The sequence below is a fragment of the Chrysemys picta genome, chromosome 2 (genome assembly GCF_011386835.1).
Source record: "Chrysemys picta bellii isolate R12L10 chromosome 2, ASM1138683v2, whole genome shotgun sequence".
NCBI lineage: Eukaryota > Metazoa > Chordata > Testudines > Emydidae > Chrysemys > Chrysemys picta.
Window position 1 is genome coordinate 163,338,618 of NC_088792.1, and position 23,862 is coordinate 163,362,479.

At 48.3% G+C, this 23,862-nt stretch overlaps 1 protein-coding gene across 2 annotated transcripts in view; it reads left to right on the plus strand.

The window, feature by feature from the left end:
• Positions 1–23,708, plus strand: part of PLEKHA2 (pleckstrin homology domain containing A2) — a 53,961-nt gene extending 30,253 nt beyond the window's left edge. For both annotated transcript variants that reach the window (XM_005286493.5, XM_005286495.5), the window contains exons 7-12: positions 7,095–7,241; positions 7,689–7,757; positions 8,839–8,909; positions 11,949–12,012; positions 17,047–17,124; positions 17,568–23,708. In XM_005286493.5, the coding sequence (XP_005286550.1) occupies positions 7,095–7,241; positions 7,689–7,757; positions 8,839–8,909; positions 11,949–12,012; positions 17,047–17,124; positions 17,568–17,936 (798 nt within the window). In that variant the 3' untranslated portion in view covers positions 17,937–23,708. The remainder of the gene's footprint in view (positions 1–7,094; positions 7,242–7,688; positions 7,758–8,838; positions 8,910–11,948; positions 12,013–17,046; positions 17,125–17,567) is intronic.
• The last annotated feature ends 154 nt before the right edge of the window (positions 23,709–23,862 follow it).

Sequence of the window (23,862 nt, forward strand, 5' to 3'; positions counted from 1 at the left end):
ATTCCCCACGGCCCCCGGAAGGTCTGAGCCAGTTCCACTAGCCCCAGTGGCTGCTCCCCGGAACAGCAGCTGGGAGATGCCACAGGAGGAGGTGGAGACCTCCCTTTCTCCAGTAGTCCGAGTCTCCCTTTCCCTGGACGCACAGGAGGGGCATGTGCATGACCATCGGCAACTTCCACCTTTTGGTGTTTTGACAGCCTAATTTCAGCTCTTATCAGTCACAGGTCTAAAAATAGAATGGAGAATTAGGTCACTGCAGTGTTCTCCTTGGCAGGCGTTTTTAACTCTTCTCTGGCCATACAGATGTGCACATGTGCAGAATTGGGCCTGACTGGAGCATAGGCATTGCCAGGGTTGGATCAGACCCATGATTCATCTAGACCAGTAGCCTGTCTCTGATAGTGGCCAGCACCAGCTCCTTCAGCAGGAGGTGCAAGAGACCTGACGGGGTGATCGTGGGATAATCTCCTTGTGGGAGGCGTTTCGTCCTGACCCCTGTCACTGAGAGGTTGGGTCGTTCCCTGAAGCGGGGTTTAATAGCCATCTTTTTAATCCTAACTCAATGTGTATGTTCTCATTATCAGGGCCGCACAGAGGATTCAGGGGTCCTGGGGTAAAGCAATTTCGGGGGGCCCTTCCATAAAAAAAAGTTGCAATACAATAGTAACATGTATTTGGAAATGTAAAAAATAACCAGTGAAATACATTCAAACATTAATTTTTAATAATTTGAAAATACACGAAATACATTATTTAAAAACATTAAATGCTTTATTGGTATGTATACATTTGCAATTACATAATGGGCTGTCGCTGGGTAATGGTGATGGTTGGTGTCATTGGGCTGTCGCTGCCTGGGGGTGGCGCTGGTGCTACTGTTGCCCAGGGCTGGGTTGGGAGCTGGGCTCTGGGTCAGGGGGTGCCCGGCTCAGAGGAGTTGGGCTCGGAGTTGGGCGTCAGGACTGGGGGGGGGGGATGGGGTTGGGGGAGTGTCCGGTTCAGAGGGGCTGAGCTCGGAGCTGGGGGTCAGGGCGGCGGGGGATGGGGTCGGGGGGGGGTCCGGCTCAGAGTGGGCTCGGAGCTGGGGGTCAGGGGTGGGGGATGGGGTCGGGGGGGTGCCCGTCTCAGAGGGGCTGGGCTCGGCACTGGGAGTCAGGGGGTGCCCGACTCAGAGGGGCTTACTCCCTCTCCCTGAGCCTCAGCGAGCTGCGTCCAGGAGCTCCTGCCGCTCGGCCCGCTGGAGCTCGCAGCCCCGCCCCCTTACCACGCGGTTCCGAGCGGGAGGACCTCAGGCACCGCCCGAGCCAAGCCACTGCAGCACTGTCCAGGGCCGCTCCTGGATGCGGCATGCTGAGGCGCCGGGGGATGGGGGAAGGTGGAGGTGGGGGGGAGCCTCCGACATTCTCGTGGGGGCCCCTGTGGGGCCCGGGGCAAATTGCCCCACTTGCCCCCCCCCCCCACCCGGGCGGCCCTGCTCATTATCCATGTACATGTCTAAGGGAGACTGCTGGCAGGAAGTAGCAGAGCGAAACAATTGTACAGCTCCATCCTGTGTGAATAGGAGCTCAGACTATTTAGCTGATCAGAGAGACGGTTAAGATGTGATTTGATTGTGGTCTAGTACCTACAAGGAGAGAAGATTTGTGATCGCGAAGGGATCTTTAATTTAGCAGACAAAGGCAGGAAAAGGTCCAGTGGCTGGAAACTGAAACTAGCAAATTCAGACCAGAAATAAGGTGCACATTTTTAACAGGGAGGGTAAATGACCATGGGCAGCTCACTCAGAATGCGGTGGATTCTCTATCCGTTTAAGTCCAAGTTGCTTGGTTCTCTAAGAGAGATGCTCTGGCTCAAAGTAGGAGTCCCTGGGTGAGGGTCTCTGGCCTGTGTTCTGCAGGAGGTCAGACCAGATGATCTACTGGTCCCTTCTAGCCTTAAATTCTATGACTCTATATGGTTTCCAGGGGGTGTTTCACTTCCCATTTTGAAGCAGTTCCTCCTATCCCAGTCCCTGGTTGTGTGTGGGGCTCGCTACCTGAGTGGAGCAGTTCTATAGGGAGACACATTTCACCATTTCTGGGAAGGTAGGAGAGTGTTCAGTTTGGGACCATTTTCATCCTTCCTACCGTGTCTTTAAGACTGCTGCAGGGATGAGGCCTGGCCTGCTGGTTAGAGCACCAGCCCGGTACTCAAAAGACATGGGTGATGTTCCTGGCTGCACCATTGATCTTCGGTGCTGTGACCTTGGTTGTGTCACTTCCTATCTCTGTGTCAGTTTCCCAGCCTGTAAAATGGGGATAATGCTATTGAGCAGCCTGGGTGCTGATACTCGCTGCAGGGGCACGCACTGGGAGGCAGTCCCATTTGGTAAGTGCTTTGAGACCTGGGGATGGAAGGCGCTAGAAAACTGCAGAAGGTTATGGTAGATTTCCTCTGGAACGTGGAGTATTAGCCTGGGTGTTTCCTCTGCTCCACCAGGGCACCAGGAAACAGGCACAGAAACGAAACTGGCCCCACCCTCGCTCATCATGTCTGGTACCACTTTCCGTGCAAAACCCCCGTGCTAGTTTGGTGCGACTGGCTGCTCTGTGCTTAAACTGAGAACAAGCCTTTCCCTTTCCCTAGACACTGTGGCATTCGCCTCCCTGAGGGTGGCAGCTCCCTTTGACTCCCACTCCCTGGGAATGTTTGTAGGCGGGTGCAGATGAAGCCCCAGGCCTGGCACCTTGTGCTGTGCTCCTTGGGCACCGAGTCCTTGGCAGGAAGCCCAGAGCCTCCCCACGCTATTTCTGTTTGGCTGCAATCCAGGCTGAGAATCCAAGGGGAGGTTTCCAGGCCCAGCTGCAACAACGTTTACGTCCTGCCTGGGTTTCTAACTCTGCTTCACTTCCTTGCCCAAGCCTAATTTTTCATCCCTGTTTTGGGAAGTTCTTGTTTGTTTCTGCGGGTTTCTCTGCAAGGCTCTGGCTGGCCCCAGCCGTGTGCATCAGGGTGGGGGAACCGAGCCTTCTTTCTGACTCGGTGTTTTTCCTGGCTCCTCACTGGGGCCCGGTGGCTGCTAGCCAGTGGTTTCCCCTCTGCCTGGCCCTGACACTAAGCTGCGTTGTGGAGTGCAGAGGGAGCCTGGAGCCTGAGTGAGCAGGGCAGCAGCAGCTGGGCACACAATGGTGCTGTGTATTCTGGCCTTTTGTCACTTGGGAGCCAAGCTTATTGTCTATTAAAAACAAATAAGCAGCAGTTAAGTGGGCACCCTGCCATGTGATTTATGTAGCAAGTGAATGCTGGTCTGTTCTCCCATGTGAGGGACTGGGGGTTTGCTTTTGGGTTAGTTTGTTCTCCAAAAAAGCCTAAAGCTCCATCCACAGCCCGTGTTTGCTTTACAGTCGCTTTCGCACTGCAGAGGGTGTTGAGGGACGGACGCCAGCTGCTGAGTTATTTTCTGCCATTCCGATGCTGCCCTTGGTGAAATGGCCTTTCCTCCCAGCCAGGCTTCGCCTGCGGCAGCCTCCTGAGCCTGCATTCATGGCCTCTCTGCCTTGCCTCAGGAAGGAATATGCTGCTTCAGGTGCAGCTTTGTGACTCCAGGCAGGATGAAAGGAGAGTCCTGGCCTCATTGATCGGAGGGATGGAAAAGCCTTGCTCCTGTCTAGCACATTTCTCTGGGAGTCAGTGTAGGATTGCTCCTTACAGCCTAACCTCTGGGGAAATGTCTTCACTAACGATGCACCTTCCCTCCTTCTCTCTGGGAGACTAATCCCTCAACTCTCCTCCGTCCTTCTCCAAACATCAAGTGCTGCAACAAATGGCAAAGGGCTTGTGCGAATCCAGGTGGCGGGGGAGTGGCTGGTTCCCACCTTCCACGAACGCATCTCTCCCGCCCAGCAGCCAAGTGGGCTGCAGAGCGCCCTGCCTGGCGCAGAGGGGCACGGAAGGGAGTGAAGGGCTGGCTTGGGCCCAAGTTGCTTTGTTTTGATTGCTTCATTTTGGTCCTGGAAAAATCAAAGTCCTGTCGTGGAGGGGAGGGGAAAGTGCACAGCTGAGGGTGAGAGATCGGGGCATGTTGTCTGGTTAACCGCAATAGGCCTCTTCACCAGCGTGAATGCCATATAAGGACAGCTCGAGCCCTGCAAGCCAACGGGTACAAGCCAGGAGCCTCTGCTCAAACAATTCATTAACCTCAAACTTGTGCTGAAAGGAGGGGCGGAGAGAGAGATGTGCACAGTGGTTACATTTTATCTCTCCCCCCCTCACCCCCACAAGTTCTGCCTTATAAAGGAGGCAGGAGGGGCTGGGCTGGGGGCCTGTTTCTTAGGGGTTCTAGAATGAGGGCAGAGTAGCAATGGCTCAGCAGCAGCAAGCAGTGGACACATGTGTCTGCCTGCTGACTTCTACCGTGTTTCCCTCCCCTTTGAGTCTCAGGAAGTACCTAGCGCCCCGCCCCTTCCACCCGGACAAGCGGGGTGAAGGGGGGATCTGGAGGCTGCTGGAGCTGGGCTCCCTCCCCTCCCGCTGTGCGATTGCCTTGGTGTTGCTGTTGTGTGAACGAACGTGCTGCAGGCAAACCACAGAGCACAAAAACGCTACAGCTGGTCTGACTGGGTGTCCTGACACTGCTCTGAGGACCAGCAAGAGCCCACGTGGGCTGGGCTGACGTGCCCCATCAGTCTCTTCTGAGTGGGGCCCATGACCGTGTCAGATTCCCAGCCTGGCAGCTATAACGGGACGTGCGCGCTTTGCTTCAGGTCCCTTCAGGTCTGCTTCTGTGAACTGTCTGGCAGCGTGATTCCCGTGGGTCTGGTGAGCAGGTAACCTGCTGTCAACTGGCAGGGACGGAGCGAGCTGGGGTGCTGCAGGACGAGCGTGTGTATGTGCAGCTTTGTGATCCCAACGCACCCGGTGCCTGGGCTGGTGGCTGGTCCAGATAAGGAGCTGGGGTTGGAATGGGCCTGTGGGTCCCTGTGTGCCGGGGCTGAGGAGGGCTCTTTAGGAAAGGAACAACATCCAGTGCAGGACAGCAAATTCCAGTCCTCTGAATCCTCACAGTGTTACTTTCTGGTGGCTGGGAGAGGCCCAGGGTGCTGCAAGTTCGCACCCAGAGATGAGCTGGGGCCTGACAGAGACTGTGGCCTGCTGAGACTGAGCTCTGTGTGAGAGAGATTTGATTTGGTGCAGCAGGATGGGTGTCCCATATTGCGCCAATGACCTTGCAATGTGCAGACTGCAGCATCTGTCCCTGGGCAGCCCCTGCTCTGAGTGACATTGCAGGGCACAAATAAACCACTTCACATCCCCATGCACGGTGCTGGTTGCATTGTACGGGGTTTCACAGATTCAGAATTTAAGGCCAGGAAGGACCATTAGATCATCTAGGATGACTCTCCTGTATAACACAGGTCATAGAATTTCATCCGGTTATCCCTGTACTGAGCCCGATAACGTGTTTGGCTAAAGCAAACATGGCCTGGATGCTTTTCTGCAAGACATCGAGAGGTGGAGAATGCACCACTTCTCTCAGTGGTTTGTCCCTCACTTAACAATGTGTGCCTGATTTCTAATTTGAATTTCTCACTCCAGCTTCCGGCCATTGGTTCTTGTTTTGCCTTTCTCTGCAGTACTGGTCTCACCAACACTGTATGCAGAGGTCAAATCAGCTTCCTGCTCCTACTCCTTAGCACTCAAGAAAGAGATCTTGGAGTCACTGTGGCTAGTTCTCTGAAACCATCCACCCAATGTGCAGCGGCAGTCAAAAAAGCGAACAGAATGTTAGGAACCATTAGGAAAGGGGTAGATAATAAGACAGTTAATATCGTAATGCCACTATATAAATCATGGGTACGCCCACACCTGGAATAATGTGTGCAGTTCTGGTCGCCCTGTTTCAAAAAAGATATATTAGAATTGGAAAAGATACAGAAGAGAGCAACAAAAATGATTAGGGGTATGGAACGGCTTCCATATGAGGAGAGATTTAAAAGACTGGGACTGTTCAGCTTAGAAAAGGGATGATTAAGGGTGGGTATGATAGAGGTCTATAAAATCATGAATGAGGTGGAGAAAATGAATAAGGAAGTGTTATTTACCCCTCCACATAACACAAGAATAAGAGGTCACCCAATGAAATTAATAGATGTCAGCTTTAGAACAAACAAAAGGCAGTACTTTTCCCACAAAACACACAGTTAACCTCTGGAACTCATTGCTAGGGGATGTTGCCAAAATGATAGCAGGATTAAAAAAAGAATTAGATAAGTTCATGGAGGATAGGTCCATCAAGGGCTATTCGCCAAGATGGTCAAGGATACAACCCACTGCACTGGATATCCCTAGATTCTGGCAGCCAGAAGCTGGGAATGGGCAGCAGGGGATGGATCACTTGATGATTCTCTGTTCTGTTCATTCTCTCTGGGGCACCTGGCATTGGCCACTGTTGGAAGACAGGACACTGGGCTAGGTGGACCATTGGTCTGATCCAGTATGGCCGTTGTTATGTTCAATCTTTGTGTCATCCACAGATTTTATTAGCAGTGACTTTTTTTACTTTCAGATCACTAGTAAAAAGGTGAAATAGCTTTGGGCCTAGTACTGGCCCCTGCAGAGCCCCACTAGAAATGCCCCCATTCGAAGCTGATTAATTGACAACTATGTTTTGAGATCTGTCAGTTAGCTAGTTCATCCATTTAAAGTGCGCGTCATATTAGTGTGTCATGCTAAAGTTTGAATCCGCATGTTCTGTGGCACGAAGTCCAGCTCCTTGGTGTAGCGTTGTGTCTGACTTTCCAAGGTGCGGCGTCCCCACCCGCTGAGGCCCAGGTTTGCTGAGGTTGTGCCTTTGTTTTTTCACTTGCACTGCAAGTGCTCAGCACCTCTGAAAATCCGGCCACGTGCAAACGTTGCTCTCGTGCTTGCATGGGGCAGGTGTGTTGTTCGGCTGGGCTAATAAAATATCATTTGTTCGTGGCAAGGGGCAGGAGCAGATTAGAGGTTGGGCTACTAAATTCCTTTGGCTGTTCTGCCAGGCTCAACCATGCACATGCTGTCCGCTCTCCCATCCCCAGGCTGTTTGCAGGTTTCCAATTGTTCTCCTTTTGTTTCAGAATGGAGGGGAAGGAGCAGACGGAGGCGATGTGGCCACTCACCCTCTTCTGAGACGCTCCCAGAGCTACATACCCACCTCTGCCTCCAAGCCGTCCACAGGGCCACCTGTCCTCAAGAGCGGCTACTGCGTGAAGCAGGGGAATGTGGTGAGTGCCTGTTGCAGAGTTGCACTGAGTCCTTCATGGAGCAGAGCACTGCGGGGGGGCTTGAAGGCGGCTTGATTTTATTGCTTCTGAGCCTCCTTTTGCTTCCCCCACACCGCTGCGCCTGAAAGGGGAGCTTTTCACTTCTAGAGGTCCATGGATCATGTTGGCGTGAACAGTTGCTCTGTGTAGGAGGAGGGAGTGGGGCAGTGTTGGTGCAGAATAGGTCCTGGTGTCAGAGCAGTGGTAGGTGGTTCAGCACCCTCAGTTATGAGCTGCTAGCTCTGAGCTTTCTGTTCCCCAGTGGAGCAGGCTCAGGGCTTTCACCAATGCCCCTTCTTTGGAAGATGTGACCCCTAGGTTCTCAGGATCCATTTGTTTTTTCTGAGGGGCTGGGGAGGCTGGAACTCAACCCTGGCAGCATTAGGGACTGTTCTCTCTGTTTTTCAGAGGAAGAGCTGGAAACGCCGGTACTTTGCTCTTGACGACTTTACCATCAGTTATTTCAAGTGCGAGCAGGTAAGCAGCCCCCTCCGGCTCACTGTTCTCTGGGTGACCTTGTCCACTTGTCCCTTCCCTCATGGGTGTATTGGGCTTGGCATTTGCAAGGCTGCGTTTTTGGCTTCTGTTAAAATCAATCAAAATTTTGAACACAGAAAATATGTGGGAGAAAACCCCACGTTTGGGGCTAAAGCTGAGAACAAATCCCATGTACTGCAGGGGTGCAGGGAGCAGGTGCAGTGGCTGGGCTTAAGGACAGGCAGGAGAGCTGTGACTTTGGCACAAATGCAGCTCAAAGCTGTGCTGTCACAGAGGCTGTTCCACTGCCTGAACCACTATGGAGTTCTGAGTCCTGTTTCTGCAAGCAAGAAACCTCACGCACATGCCTGCATGCTCACCTCCCAATATATGCATACCCCCCAACATACCCACCACAGCACACGTGCTGGCATGCACTATCACAACTGTAATTGGCCATGGATGCATTTAGAGGACAAACTAGAAGAAGGCTTCTAACCATCAGCGAGGGGCGTGAGGCTCTGGAACAGCCTCCCAATAGCACTGAGGGCAAGTAATCAGTCTAGTTTTAAAACGGAGCTTGATAAGTTTACAGGTGGGATTATGTGACGGGGGTTGCTTGCGGCCGTGCCCCCCTCATGCCCGTGAGATGCCAATTTGACTTCCCAAGACTGGAGACAGACAGGAGAGGAAGGTGCAGAGCGAAGAATGGAAAGTGGGCGAATTGAATGTGATTCAATAGATTAAAAAAAACCCCGCAAAACCTTGCCGTGCTCATCTTCCTTGTCAGTCACTGTTCACTGGGTGCTGCTTCTGGGTTAGGGATTGGAGGGCGGAGGTGAGAGATGCTGCATGGAGCCGCCATTTGGGAATGCTCCCGCCCAGTGACATCTCTCCTTATTCCAGCCAGGGACCAAGGAACCTGTCACCCCAGGACTCCATCCATGGAGGCTTTGCTGAAGGTTGCTCTTGGGTCTCACAATTCAAAGTTCCTGGGTGCTAGAGTGGGCTCCCAGTGCCAACAGAGCAGCCCACTAGGTTGATACAGAACCACTGACTCTGTTTTGTCTTGTCTCCCCAGGACAAGGAGCCCTTGCGTTCGATCCTCCTGAAGGACGTCCTCAAGACCCACGAATGTCTAGTCAAATCTGGGTAATGCCTTTTCCTGCACTTCTGTTGGATTCGGTCCCGTTAGACGTGAGGTGGCAGTGGCTAAGAAAGGACTTTATCCTCCGAGGAGCTAGCCCGGGTGTCCCAGCCAAGTTCCAGTGGGGTGGCTGCATCCTGTCTGGCCAAGGACACCCCTGTGGTTTTGTGGATGGTTCTTTGCTTCCTGTGCGAACCTGCCCTGTAGCACTGCCGCTAAACAGGGTACGTCTGCACAGCGAGCGGCTGTCCATGGCATCGAGCCTCAGAGCCAGGGCCAGCAGCCACGGCGCTAACAGTAGCTGTGTAGACATCGCGGGACAGAGCCCGAGCTCCAGCCCGATCTGCCATGTCTACAAGGCTGTTTGTGGTGCAAGCCTGAGTCTGTCGACCCAGGTCTGAGACTGACTGCTGCAGGCTGTGTAGACATGCCCACAGTGCTGTGTTACAACCCAGCAGTGGATGGATCGGCAGGATGGGCTAGTGGCTAGAGCCCTGTATGGGCACTCGGGACACCAGGGTCCATTTTCTGGCTCTGCCACAGGCTTCCTGAGTGATTTTGGGCAAGTCATGTAATCCCTCTGTGCCTCAGTTTCCCATCTGTAAGTGGAGGTGCAAGCAGTGCCCTGCTGCATAAAGTGGCTATGAGGGTATGTGCTCAGATACTGCAGTGAGGAAGAGACCCAGTGTTAGGAGGAGAGGGAGGGTGACATGGGGACCCTCTGACTGGAGCAAGTATGCAAGGAAAGAAGGGGAGAATTACGGAACGTTAAGGAACAATGAGAGAGTCTGACCAATCCACAGCGGCCCATAGGGCTCCTTTGGGGGGACAGTACTAGGGCATGAGTGAGGACTGGTAGGTCCTAATCCCAGCCCTGGTACTGACTCTCTGTGTGAGCGTCAAGAAATCACCTCACCTCTACATGCCTCAGTCCCCCACCTGGAAAAGGGATGTGATGAAGAGGGGCACGTAAAGGATGCAAAGGGCAGATTGTAGTTTAAGTTGCCACAACTGAGTTCCCAGCCAGGGCTGTCACTACCTGCTTCTCCTCAGATCATGTGTTCTCTGGTGCCACTCAGAGTCATCCTTCCTCGTTTGAGTTACGCTGTGTCTCACTGGAATTCCCCAGTGGTCACATTTCACAGCCTCCCCTGTGTCACAGGTTTGCTGCTGATCTCAGGCAGTTTTTCAGGGTTGGTTTGTGGCTGGGACCCATGGCTTTCATTGAGGGCATCTTTCCAGTATGTAGCACCTTTAATTTTCCCTTTATTTTGTTTTCCTGTTATCCGTCTGGAGTTGGGACCCAGCTCCCTGTCCTGGCCAAGTTACGCTGCGTCTAGACATCCCATTTCAATTAGCACCTTTGATCTGAGCAATCCCGTATATTTACTTGGATGCTGAGACTCCCTTTTTCAGAAGGAGTGAATTTACGGAGAGTAGAGCCGCTCGGAGTCCCCAGAAGGAGCTGGCAAGGGAATGCATTCCACAGCCAATTGCAGGTGGACAGCCTGAGCAAGAACGCTTAACCCCTGTTAAACAGAGTGCAGAGAGACTCCCTCCCAAGCAGAGCATCCACCCACCCAGACTGCAACGGTGGAATAAACCGCTGTTATGTTCAGGGAAGAAAGGTGGGGTGCCCTTGTGGGGATCTGGAGTGGGGCTGCAGCTTCCTATATACATCCGGGGGGAGTCAGCTGCTGGCCAGAATTCATCCCTTCCCCTCCGCCCTTGGCGCACTGAATTAGATGTGTACCTGAGGACAGCAAGTGGGTGGCTAGTTAGAACTCTGCTAAATGGAGGATCACAGTCTGTATGGCAATGAGGAGGGGCTCTGCAGACATGCAGTTACTGTTTGCGAGTGAACTCCAAGCTTGGGTTTGACATGTATTAGCTAATTGGCTAATTCTTGCCCCATCTTATGCTGGCACGACCCTAGATCTTCACCAGTATAGATGTTGCCACAGTTAAAATTGTGAGAGGGAAGCACAGTGCACTGAATAACAGTATTTGTGTCCTTAATGAACTGAAGAAACTACTCAGGAAACTAAGACCTCTGTGCTGCTGGCAGGGACAAAGGCAGCTAGGGTTACATGCAGTCCAGGTACTCACCGGGTGAGTGTCCTCTCCACCCAGACCTATCAAACATGGTTTGGTTTTCTTCATTTTCTTCTCCCTCACTTGTGCATCCCTGCCCCCCAGGGTCCTGTGATGGGCACCACTTTTGAGTCATGTTCCTGGTTTACTGGGTTTTGATGCACTGGTTTTGAATGGACCCATGTTATCAGATATGATGAAAACCAGATGAAAAATTGATTGACAGTGATTTCATAGGCAGGCTGCACAACATCTTTAGTGTAATTTACTGCTCGTGATATTTGTGCTTGCGCTGAGCCTTAGGAGAGCCATGAATAAGACCAGGCCTTTATGAATGCTGTTTTATTACCCAAATTAGCAGTGGAGATGCTGAACATATCCAAGTTGATTTAAAGGTGTGCAAGTGAAAACATGAGCTAGAGCTTTAATGAAACAAACTCTTCTTACCCTATGCAAAAACCATTTGACTGACAGAATTAGGTCACACTTTATAGTAAGGATCCACTTATAAAGGCTAAATAAACAGTTAATAAATCAAATAGAAAGGAATAGTATGTGTTATAAGCACATCAGTAGAAGGTGTTGTAGATGATTATAATCTATGGTTATAAGCAGTCCCTTGACCTGCTGGACTTTAACAATTGACTACCCATTTATTTAAAACCTCTATTAATCATTTATTATCCTTTATCAACTATTTATAAATGGAACTTTTGTGTAAAGTGTGACTGAGAATCATTTGGCTTGCAGACTGCAGTGTGCGTGTGTAAACAAGGTATATGATAAGAAACACAGACCTCAATTCTATATAACTTAAGATCAATACTGAATACATCCAAGGTCTGCATTGAATATTCTGTTAATGTTTTCTCGATATGAGCATAAAGAAGAAATAGTCTATCCTGCATATGATGAATTCAGGGTAACCTCTCTCTTTCTCTCGTTTCTAGTGACCTTCTCATGCGGGACAATCTGTTTGAAATCATAACGAGCTCCAGGACATTCTACATCCAGGTAAAATCATTCCTAGTTTAAGAGGACTTTGAAATGGTTAGATAACCTGTACTGCACATGAGCTCATAATGGGGACCGGTGTTTTGCTTTGAGTTTACTGTTTTAGGCAGTAAATTTAGCTCTTGACAGTTGCTCTGAGTCACATTCATCTAAACAGGATGCTCCCTGATGGGCTTTCAACCAGAAAACACAAGTAGGTGAGTTTGTATACAACTCAGCTCAACTTTGAGGCTCCAGTTGGGGGGGGGGAGGGAGAAAAGAAAACTGCCGGGTGGTTTCAGTTCTCCAATTCAGTATATTTATAATTGCAGCTATTTGTATGGGCAGGAAGAAACATGTAGACACAAAAGTACCAACACTTAGATGAAAATCCAGATGGAGAAAGTCATGACTGAAAAACTTTTTTACTAGGAGGGTGGTGAAGCACTGGAATGGGTTACCTAGGGAGATGTTGGAATCTCCATCCTTAGAGGTTTTTAAGGTCAGGCTTGACAAATCCCTGGCTGGGATGATTTAGTGGGGGATTGGTCCTGCTTTGTGCAGGGGGTTGGACTAGATGACCTCCTGAGGTCTCTTACAACCCTGAGATTCTATGAGTCTATGACTGTCCTGGTCCTGAAGTTTGCTGTCCATCAGCCAGCCCTCTTTCACTTCCTCAGGGTTGTTGATCATTCCCAGCTCCTGGTGCCACGTGGAGGATGGAAAGTGAACTGAAGTCTGGCTTGCAGCAGTGCAGGCTGCTTCCTGCTTTTTAGGGCAAATACTGATCCTAACACAATGATAATGCTCAAATATTTCCCTTTCCCTCTCCGGAGCACTGTGCAAACATTAATGAATAGCAGCCGGTTATCCTCTACTTCTAGCCCCTCTTAACTCTTTCTTTCCACGCCAGTCAAAATGAATGCTTGGGAGGCTGTCAGCTCGATTCTCCATTACGTTGTTTTTTGAACAGTCATTTACACTAGTGCAGAGTGCTACCATCCCGATTTGGGAGCATTTTACATCTGCTTTGCAATGGCGTTAATGATGACATGAAGTAAACGGCAAGGAAGAGTCTGGCCCTGTACGTACAGAGCTATATACGTTTCAGAGTGGTAGCTGTGTTAGTCTGTATCAGCAAAAAGAACGAGGAGTCCTTGTGGCACCTTAGAGACTAAGTGGGATGAAGTGGGTTTTAGCCCACGGAAGCTTATGCCCAAATAAATTTGTTAGTCTCTAACAGAGCTATATAAATATCTCCTGAGTCTCCAGGGAGTGAAAGTAAAGAAAGGGCTGACAGGTAGGGAGCTGTAGTGTGTCTACACTGGGTAGTATTTACACATTGTGTCAATCTGCCAGAGAAATTTCAAAATGAACATCAGTTTAAAGACAATACTTCACTCCCCCAAACCCTTAGACTAATTCTCTCTCTCTCACACACACACACACACACACACACACACACACACACACACACACACACACCTCCAACTTCAGATGGGTGTTGTTGTTTTTTTCACCAGAGACCATGCAAAGCAGTGAGTACTGCACACCCACCAAGCAGTTACAACCAGCTGTCTTCTTTCACTGCAACAGTTCCAAGAGATGCAGCAGCCCTTGGGGACACATGTTCTGCAGCCCCCATCTGTGCACCTCTGAGAGCTTCTGCCCCAGCTTGTCTCCTGCCCCTGACTCAGGCCTCTGAGGCTTTGGGTGTATTTAGTCTATTCGCTGAGCTGCTCCCCAAAACAAAATAATTCAAACTGAGCAGTATCTGGCCTGAGCATTGCAAATGCCTGTGTAAGACAGGCGGGTCTAAGCCAGCTGCAGCTGCCTCTTGGACAAAATCCAGATCACTCGCCCCTGCAAGAGGCAGGAAATCCCACGCTACGCCTGGCCAGTTCGGGAGCCCAGTGTTTGCTCAGCACTTCGCTGCCGGGCTGGTAAGGGGTCAGTGGGCTGCTCTCAGCTGGTAAGGGGTCAGTGGGGAGAGGAAGTGCCCCATGTTGCTATCTAGTGCCCCCTCTGGCTGGCTGAAAGAGGGGCACTGAGGCGAGAGCTGAGTCCCCAGAGGGAAAGATGCTGCATGGTGAGGTCTCGGGGCAGTGGGAGAAGAGGCGACGGAGGGAAGCTCTCCATGCCCCAAGGAATCTTGCTGCCTGGAACGACTCATGTGAGAAGCTGCTCAGGGCCCTGTGGTCTTTGCTCCATTCAGAGCTGGGCGTCCTGTGGAGCTTCTGAATCACCCTAGAGGTGCCCACCAGCTTCTCCTTGCCTCGTACAGCCCAGAGCTAAATGTCCATCACCCTGAAATCTCTGTGCGGGGGCCTCTGTGTGAGGCGAGTCAGGGTGTGTCTCAGCCCCATTTCTGGTCAGACAGGCAACTCCATCACAAAAATCACCACCTCCACTCAGCCCCCACGTGGGACATCTTGGCAGAGAGACCAAGGGCTGGAGCGACTCCGTTCCCCTCTGACCCCAGGAACGATTGGTTCACGCTCCCTATAGGCCAAGGCTGGGGTGCTGAGGCAGAGTGTGGGGTGGTGATGTCAGGGTTTAGGGCAGCAGATAAGTTTGTGTGTTTGCTCTGCCACACCAAGCGAGTGACATCTTTAAAGGAAAATATCTTGGGGGCTCCCTGGAGACCCCTTGGCGTTGCCTTCTTGATGCATGAATGTGTTTAGCTACATGTGAGAAGCAAACAGGCAGCCAACTCCTTGTAGGAAAGCACCACCCCCGACTTGTTTTCACTGGCCAGCCTCCCTCTGCAGTACCAGTGGTAGGGATTATGAAGCGGTCTGGAAGTCAAGAGGGGAATCATCCCTAGTGCTTGTCGGAGAAGGGCACATCTTTATCCTCGGTGTGTTTCCTCCCAGCGTGAACCCTTCCGCAGGGAACGCTTACTTGTGGAGAGCAGGCTGCCATGGTGAACAGAGCGTCAAACCCTCTCTCTGGCCTTGTCTACATTGGGAAATTGACTTGCATAGCTATTACAAATAAGCTGTTTTGCAATAGCTATTCTGCAATGGCTCCCTGTGTGGATACTGTATTCTGGAATAAATGTCACTTTTATTCCAGAATTATTACTCTGCTTTGGAAGCAGACTGATTACTCTGGAATAAAAATCACTGTTGCTCCAAAATAGTCTCCACTTGGGAGCTATAGCTGTGCCAATCAGTTTCCTCCCATAGACAAGATCATGGACTCATCTAACAAGCTGCCTGATTTTGCTCTGCAGACTGGTTATTGCTTCAGCTTGTAAAGCCAGATGCCAGGCAGTTGTATCATCTCCGTTTTTGAAGCATAAAGTGCAGGCTCCAGAATCCAAATATGAGCCTTTGCAAAGCAGGAGCTCTGCAGGGCCCAGCTATTGCTCAGCCTCTCCAATTCACATCACCCGCCTTTTCCACCTCGGGCGTCTGTGTGCACGTCAGTCTCCAAAATGCCCTTCCAGATCCCACCTTGTTCATAACTGGGCTAGAATCCAGAGAACCCAGAAGGTCTGAGCATGCAACGCTCTTGCCTGTGGCTGCTCTGCAGGATTTTGTTCTCTGGGAGCCTGGCTATGGTTTGTGTATGTCGGAGAAAGGAGTTTACCTAGCAGAGAGAGAACCACTGTAATCAGGAGAGTGCCTGGTCTTTGGGGCCCCCCCGAAAGGTCCTCTGCCTGTGCAGAGCCATGGGGGGAGGTTCTTATTATCATAGAATTTTATTATCATAGACTATCAGGGTGGGAAGGGACCTCAGGAGGTCATCTAGTCCAACCCCCTGCTCAAAGTAGGACCAATCCCTAGACAGATTTTTGCCCCAGATCCCTAAATGTCCCCCTCAAGGATTGAACTCACAACCCTGGGTTTAGCAAGCCAAGGCTCAAACCACTGAGCTATCCCTCTGCAGCACAGAAACACAGAATTCAGTTTGGCCTGGAAAATCACTGGCCTTGATCAGCTTCTGCTTCAGCTGACAGGCTCAGCCTTAGTTTATATGTGGGTGCGTCTTGGCTCCAGTATGGTCTCCAGCTGCTCCCCGAAAGCAACATAAGGTGCCTCCTGCCATGCCGGGACTGAATAAACTACAACTGCAAAGCCCCAAACCCCTGCTGACATGGGAGCGTGGGACCTGAATACCAGTCTCCTGCAGGACAGCAAAATACAGCACTGTGCCTCTTGTCCTCTGGCCCAGATCGGGACTGCAGTGGGACCGCAACAATCGGAGATAGAAAAGCCTGTTTGGTCTCCTCATATCCCTCCTTCAGGGGGTGGTGCAGGACGGTTCCCTACAGTCTATTTTCTAATGCTTTGCCCAGCCTGGACTGCGCTTCCTCCCCTGGGCGGACGGGGGAGGGGGAGATCTCATGTTTTTTAAAGACTGTTTCCCTAGGTTGGTGTGGGGGCGGGTGAGGAGGCCATGCTTACTGAAATGTCTCTGCTCACTGCATTCTTTGTATAGCTCTTGCCCCCTGGTGGAGTTGGTTTGTAACTTACATTTTGTGGTTTTTTGGGGGGGGAAAATAGCCCTGTTTTGTTTTGTTATTTTTTAAAGAGGTTGGCCATATGGTGTTGTCTCATCAGACAAAAATCACCCTGTAGGAGAATTACAGCAGCGAGCTGCTATTAATGGATCTGATCCTGCAGAGTGTCGAGTGCCTCCTGAGGGCCCAATATGTGCTGATTTCCTAAGCTGTTGGGTTTGGATACCTTAGAAGTCAGGCTAAGCATGATTTGCTCACCCCTGAAGATTGTCTCATAAATGTAATCAAAAGTCAAGCCTTTTTGGTACATTTCTTGACTTTCCGAGTGGGGTGAAATCCTAATGACATGTGAAGCAATTGCACAGAAATTGAGCAGGGTTTTTATTTATAAAATAGATCTGGGCTGAATTAGGTCATAAGATATACGACCTAAGGAAAGCTTGTGACATGCTCTATATGTGGTACTTGTTAACATCAGAGATGCACTAGCCAGACCCCCTGAATAGTGTAGTTGAACTGTTGCTGCTCCAAGTGACTTGTAAAATGCAGGCAGAAATCTCATTTTTGGCTGGTATGTTTTGCAGGCAGACAGCCCTGAGGATATGCACAGCTGGATCAAAGCAATCACAGAGGCGATGCAGGCCCTGAAAAGCCGCCCAAGGGTAGGTCATATCCTTTCCTCTTCACATTTAGCATCAATTAAAGATCCATTATTTTTAAGCTGATGTGATTTATTTAGTGGCTTGTGCAAATGTTCAGTGAATTAGTCAGTTTCCAGGATGAGACCCTGCTGTCTCTGTATTTGTCTACCACTCGTCCAAAAAAAGTTTAAAAAACAACAACAAGAACTTAGGAGGAATCATTCAGTCCGGCTTGGCTATGCAGCAATGCTCCCTGAAGCCTGGGCAAAAGATTCAGCAACACCAAAAGCTAACTGAACTCAGATTTGCATAGTTCACTTAATTCTCTTGTCCTTGCCTTGAAGCCTGAAGCATATACAGTGCTAAATTCCTGATCTCTAGAATCGTCCTCCAGGATGCTTAGAGCAATTTCTACAGGAACTAACTCCCATCTTTCCCCCTCTGCTCTGCCTGTCTTTTTGCAGGAAATGTCCTTTGCAAGATCCATTTCTTCTATGAGCAGGCCTGGGTGCTCCAATCTTTCAAGCTCCTTGATCCCCTCCTTGCCCCGAATGAGACAGCCCGGGGACGAGAGGAAAGCACTCTGCAAAACCCCTTCCACCCCATCCTGGCAGCCTTGGACACCAGTGCCGCAGCCAGGAGGGAAGCAGCCCATGATAGAGGAGATGACTGGGCATATGAGAGACTCAGTGTTTGTGCCCTCATTCACAGAGTGTGATACTGGAGCCATGCAGCAGAGGCGTGTACGGCACAGATCTGAACCCCAGCACATTAAAGAGAAGCCATTTGCGTTTAACCTGGATGATGAGAACATCCGGACCTCTGATGTGTAACCAAACCCAGGCTCTTTTCGCCTTCAGTTGTGTTTTTTTTAAATGATGAACTCTGTTGATAGCAGTTTAATGCAAAGGTACCTTGATTCTACCCCAGACACATGCAGTGGTATCAGCTAGCCCGAGCCAGCATAGCGCGCCACTTGTGTAATAACTATTGCAATGTGATGTACTCTGTCTGCTGAAACAGAGCAGATTTTGGACTGAAAGAGCTGGTCTCCTCAGTACAAGTGTGGATATGTGTGCTAAGTGCATTGGGCCAGATTAATCTCTGGTGAAACTCCATTTAATTACCCGGGATGAATTTGTCCTGTTTTTGCCAACTCTCACCAGTGACATGAGCTTTAGGTAGAACCACTTCCCTTGATAGTGTTGCTTTCCCAGAAAAGGAAGTGGAGGTCACATATTTCTAACAGTTCCCCTCTCCCCACCCCCCACCGAAAGCCCACCTTTAACAGCCCAGTTTCTTTCTGTACCACCAGGCTGCCAGTGGTGAGCATGAGAACTGAAGCAGCACTGGAGGAAGGCAATGAGAACTGTCAGTAGCCAAGGCAGCCCTTCGTTTTATTAGGAGGACACCACTGTGACTTGGTGATCTTAAACCCATTTTGTGCTCACTTTGTGCAGGCATAAATGACAACCGCACAGGGTGTAAGTTGGGAAGCATCAGACCCCGGTGCCTAACCTGACAAAACAGCACTACCTTTAGCAAATACCGTGGTTCTGAATTCTTGGGAATCATGCAGGAAATGTAGGACAAGATATTGTCAAAGGCACAGAGGGCAGTTAGGTGCCCAGTTCTCATTGACTTTCAGTAGGAGATGGGTACTTAACTCCCCCATACAGGCCAAAAAGGAATGAGTGAGTCACACTAGGAAATCTGCTGTGTTTATAAAAAGAAAGAACACTGCAACTTTAAAACTGGTTTTCTAGGAGACCAGCTCTTCACAGTGGCCAACTAACAATGTATTAACAAATCTATTTTCTTTGTAGTAACTCCTTTTCTATCCACAGCCTTTACATGATGTCAGACTCTGGAAAAAGCTCCTTGTTCAGACCTATGTAACACTTCATGCATTGATGATAACAAACATGTTTCTTGGTATATTTATATTTTTTTTAAATGTGAGTCAAGGATAACACCACTTCTTTGCAGACTAGGTGTAACTGAATATCTGTGGCAAGAATATTCTCAGGTATGTATCCAATCTTGCATTGCATACACTTGGGCACAAAGATTTAATTAAAATGCCTGAATCTTGAAGTATTAAATAATATGTAGTGAAAGCAGAATATTTACAATGAAATTGGGATGATTTGGCCATCCAACCAGCATGCACTCTCGACCTTTACATGTAAATAAGCAGAACTCTTTTTTTTTTTTAAGCAATGCAAACGTGGCATTAACCCATAACAAAACAAGCTGATGCACAAAGGGTATAAAACAATTTACAGCAGAGAGAGTGTTTGATCTTTTTCACCTAAGAAGTGGGTAAGTAATCACTCTCAGCTAGACACCACACAACTCTCTTTCCTGTCTCTTTATTTCCTGTGGGGGCTTTTAATAGCGGCTCAGGTTGTTCTGTGATTTTTCGAAGACTTTGTAAAGCCTGTACAAGGCAGGTGCACCTCTTACATCGCTATTTACAGGGCTTCAGTGGTTCATAGGCCTTTTGCCAGCCCTCTGTGTAGAGGGGAGTTTCACCCAGAACGAAAAGCTATCCAGTCTTTCCATTTGTGTGTCCAGCTGCTTCTGCACCAAGCCTTCTCCCCTCCCACCCTTACTCAGACAAAACCACCAGTGACTTCCTTGGGAATTTTGCCTGATTAAGCACAGAGGATGAGGTGCTGTTTATCTAAAAAGCAGCACATCTAGCTAGAAACCCTTATCCAAGGCTAAAGCAAGTTCACACCATCGTAAGTAATTAAAAGCATCCCTTGCTTTATTATTAAGACATTGCTGAATGGGTTGCAAGTTCCAGCTATTCGTAGTTTCAGTGCTACCTACACTCGTAGAAACTGACCTTCGTGAACAGAAGGCAGCGGCTGTAGATAATGGCCCCCAGTGAAGCCATGCTAGCGTTCTTACCACGGACTGTAGACTTGCTCTGAAGAGGGTTAGATGAGATGGTTAAAAGCTGGTGGGGACCTAGAACTCTGCCTATGCTAGCTGCTGCCTGTTAGCAAGCGTGAGAGATCTTTAAGGGGAAAAGAGGCTAGCGTAAACCCAGCTGAAGACTCCAAATGGAATTTCATGTCCTAAACCAGACATGTGCGTGCTCTTGCCATCTCTAATAAATTGAAGTTGATACCTCAGTCTTAAATGTTCCAATCATACTGCAGCAGCTGTAGGTTTGGGATCTCTTGGAGTGGTCTTGAGATAGCAAAGATTTCTACTTCTTTTTGTTGTCTGACCGTTGTCATTGGCTGTATGAAGCAATGCCATGTGCCCTACAAACTCTGCTTAATATTACTCCACTGGAGAAAATCCCTTTGTTTTGTCCTGGCCTGCACAGGATTTAACTGTTTTAAGAACTATATATAAGCCTGGTCCAAACTCAGTTTTGGGCCAAATGGGGCTTTATCATGGTTTGGCCCATGAGTATGGATGGGGCCAAATCACGTTATAACTAAACTGAAATAATAAGTTCTTGCTTCCATTTCTACCTGTACCAAAGGGTTTTTTGTAACCCACACAGCCAGCCAAAATCCATTCCAGCCCTGGCCAAAACCACGTTCAAACTGTACTTGAGCACAGCTGTTAAATAAGACTGAAAACCCTTGTGTAGAACAACAGTATCTGTCAATCTCAGGTTTTCGTAGGGCACCAGTCGCTGTGGTGTTTATGCTCTGATCGCTGTTACGCTGAGAGCTAGGATTGGAGGTGAGGACTCAAAGATTAACTTGGAACCTTTGCCACTGGGTCAGACCAAAGGTCCATCTAGCCCAGTATCCTGTCTTTCAACAGTGGCCAATGCCAGGTGCCCCAGTGGGAATGAACAGAACAGGGAATCATCAAGTGATCCATCCCCTGTCACCCATTCCCAGCTTCTAGCAAACAGAGGCTAGGGACACCATCCCTGCCCCTCCTGGCTAATAGCCATTGATGGACCTATCATCCATGAATTTATCTAGTTCTTTTTTGAACCCTGTTATAGACTTGGCCTTCACAACATCCTCTGGTAAGGAGTTCCACAGGTTGACTGTGCATTGTGTGAAGAAATACTTCCTTTTGTTTGCTTTAAACCTGCTGCCTATTAATTTCATTGGGTGACCCCTAGTCCTTGTGTTATGAGTAAACAACACTTCCTTATTTACTTTCTCCACACCAGTCATGATTTTATAGACGTCAATCATATCCCCCCTTTACCCTGATGGTTCAGAATCAGGTGTGTGCATAATGTGTGCTACTGTAATACCAACAAAAGTGACCACTAGAAGCATGGGCTACAATTTTTATGACTGGGGGAGGGGAGGGGAATTCTCTTTCTAAACAATGGACTTCAGACACATATCCCTGGCTCCGTCAATGTACATTTAAAAGACCAATGAGGGTTTGCCTAATAAGAAGGGAGGATAGCTTAAAAATCTGTACATACTGACTCACCACAGAATGAAATTAAAGTAGCGCTTGCATGCATTGCTTAAGCCCCATATTTTCAGATTCTCGTAGTGTTGAGGATGCACTGTTTTTGGAGAGAAAGGCCAGTTTTAGAATTTTTAAAGTACTATCTGGTGAATTCAAATAGGTCAACATGACTGTAATACAGCCTGAATGTAGTTGCACCTTTTGTCTTCGTGGACACAGCTGGCTAGAGCACGATTTAATAATGTTACATGCCTGGGGGGACAGACTTCAGGAATCCATGCCGAATTCTTTTACTTTTATATTTCAGTTCTAGTCAAAACAACTAAGTACAAATGTATACTTTTATATATCCTGCCAACCTATTTAAAATATTGAATGGAGTCCCCCACTTCAGGTCAATCGGTTCAAACAATGGTTCTATGGGAGACACTGGGAAATGTTGAAACAATGAATATGAATTGGATCCATGTAAATGGTACAGCAAAAGTTATATTACTGAACTGTAGGAGTCTACATTTGGATTGGTTTTTTTTTCCCCTTTGGCTTTATTTGCACTAGATTTTCTCTTTTTATACTGTTGTGGGTTTTGTTTTGTTTTTTCAGCTGACCTGCTGTTTAGCTAATAAAACATCCGGTTTTGACTGTATGTAACCATTTGATGTGATTGTGAATATAAAGCCCTGAGTGGCATCACTCAGACTTACTGCCATGAGGGAGCCCTGTGTCTGAGAACATTAATTACAGGGGGACCATAGTTAAGGTTATGCAAAGCTCTGAAGATGTAAAGTGCCATAAAGATGCTAAGTATTTCTAATGAATTATTGTTGAAAGGGGTCCAAAGGCCTGGAATGGCAAAGTCTGAGTTTATTGCACAGATATGATTGATTATCCAAGGGAGAAGCTACCAGTGGCTTTAGTACTATTGTTACATCCCCTTTTCTCTGTCTTCTCCCCCACCCATAACCTCAAAATGGCATTGAGACTGGTTCCAAGGCCACAGGATAGTGACAGATAAAGATGTGTCTTGGAAACTAATTCATGTTCACTGTGCTAAAATAGTGCCACCCACCATTCATGTTATTCACCCCAGATCTGGTATCCATCCCTTGTATACATTGAATTCTCACAAAATGGAATGGACAACATGGTAGAGGCCAAACAGCTTGATCAATGTGAAGCTTTGCAGCACTTTTTATTAACTAATATATTTTAAAATGTGTGTTTGCCCCCTTTGCGGAGTCTTGCTTTTGTACAGATGCATAGTCGTGCTATTTACCACTGGGGTCTTGCAAGGACCACCTTGAAAATGAAGTGTGGACCACAAAGATTAATTTCTCCAGATTTAGTAGACAAATGGGTGCAGACTTAAGGTAACTTGAATGGAAAGAATGGTCTGAGAAAATGTTCGTCATTTTTCTTCTGTTTGTATTTTATATGAAGGCACCAAAATGGCTTCAGCCATTTTTGTAAATATTTGCCGTGTATTTCAAGTGCCCTTAGACTGGGGTGCCTCTACTTAGAGGTACTCACACCTAACCCGTATTAGGGGTTACATGAGACTAGAACCTCTTGATCATGTGACATGTTGATATTAACTAATGTGGGATGAAACGTCTGGTTTTTTTTTTTCCCCAAAGGAAAGTATGAGCAATAAGTTTCCATGTGACATTCCAGTCATTTTTTCAGGCTAGAAGCTGGCGCAGAGATTGGGATGTTGAATATATTTTGGGGTAACACACAATTAGTATCAGAGGGGTAGCCGTATTAGTCTGAATCTGTAAAAAGCAACAGAGGGTCCTGTGGCACCTTTAAGACTAACAGAACACAATTAGTAAAGAGCCTACAATATTTTCTACAGATTTTTCCCTCTTTCCTAGCAGTCCCCAAACAGTTTCTTAGAGTGAAGTTTTGAGTTACAGATGTGGCAAGATTGAATGAAGTGGAAGTTTGGAATACAAACAATACGTCATTAGAACTTGGACTTTTGTTTAATTCTTTTGTGAGCTGCTTGTGCATTTGATTGTGATATTTGCACCAATAATTCTCAGCTGTGAATTGCACTTGTGTAAAGATGACTTTTGGGTGCATGAAAAATCTTCTAATGATACAATACTTCTCACCTTGTAGTGAAAAAATTTTGTTGCTTGTTTTGTAGTAAAAAAAACCTGTGTGAAATCTTTAAAGAATGTGCTATGTGTTTTTTATTTGTATTTTACCATTATCACTTTTTAAGCCCTTTCCAAGATAAATGCAATGGCTAACATATGTAAGTACCCATCCATAATGTGTAGGAAAAAAGCAGAGTTCTCATAAGTGACTTCAATCTGAATGATATAT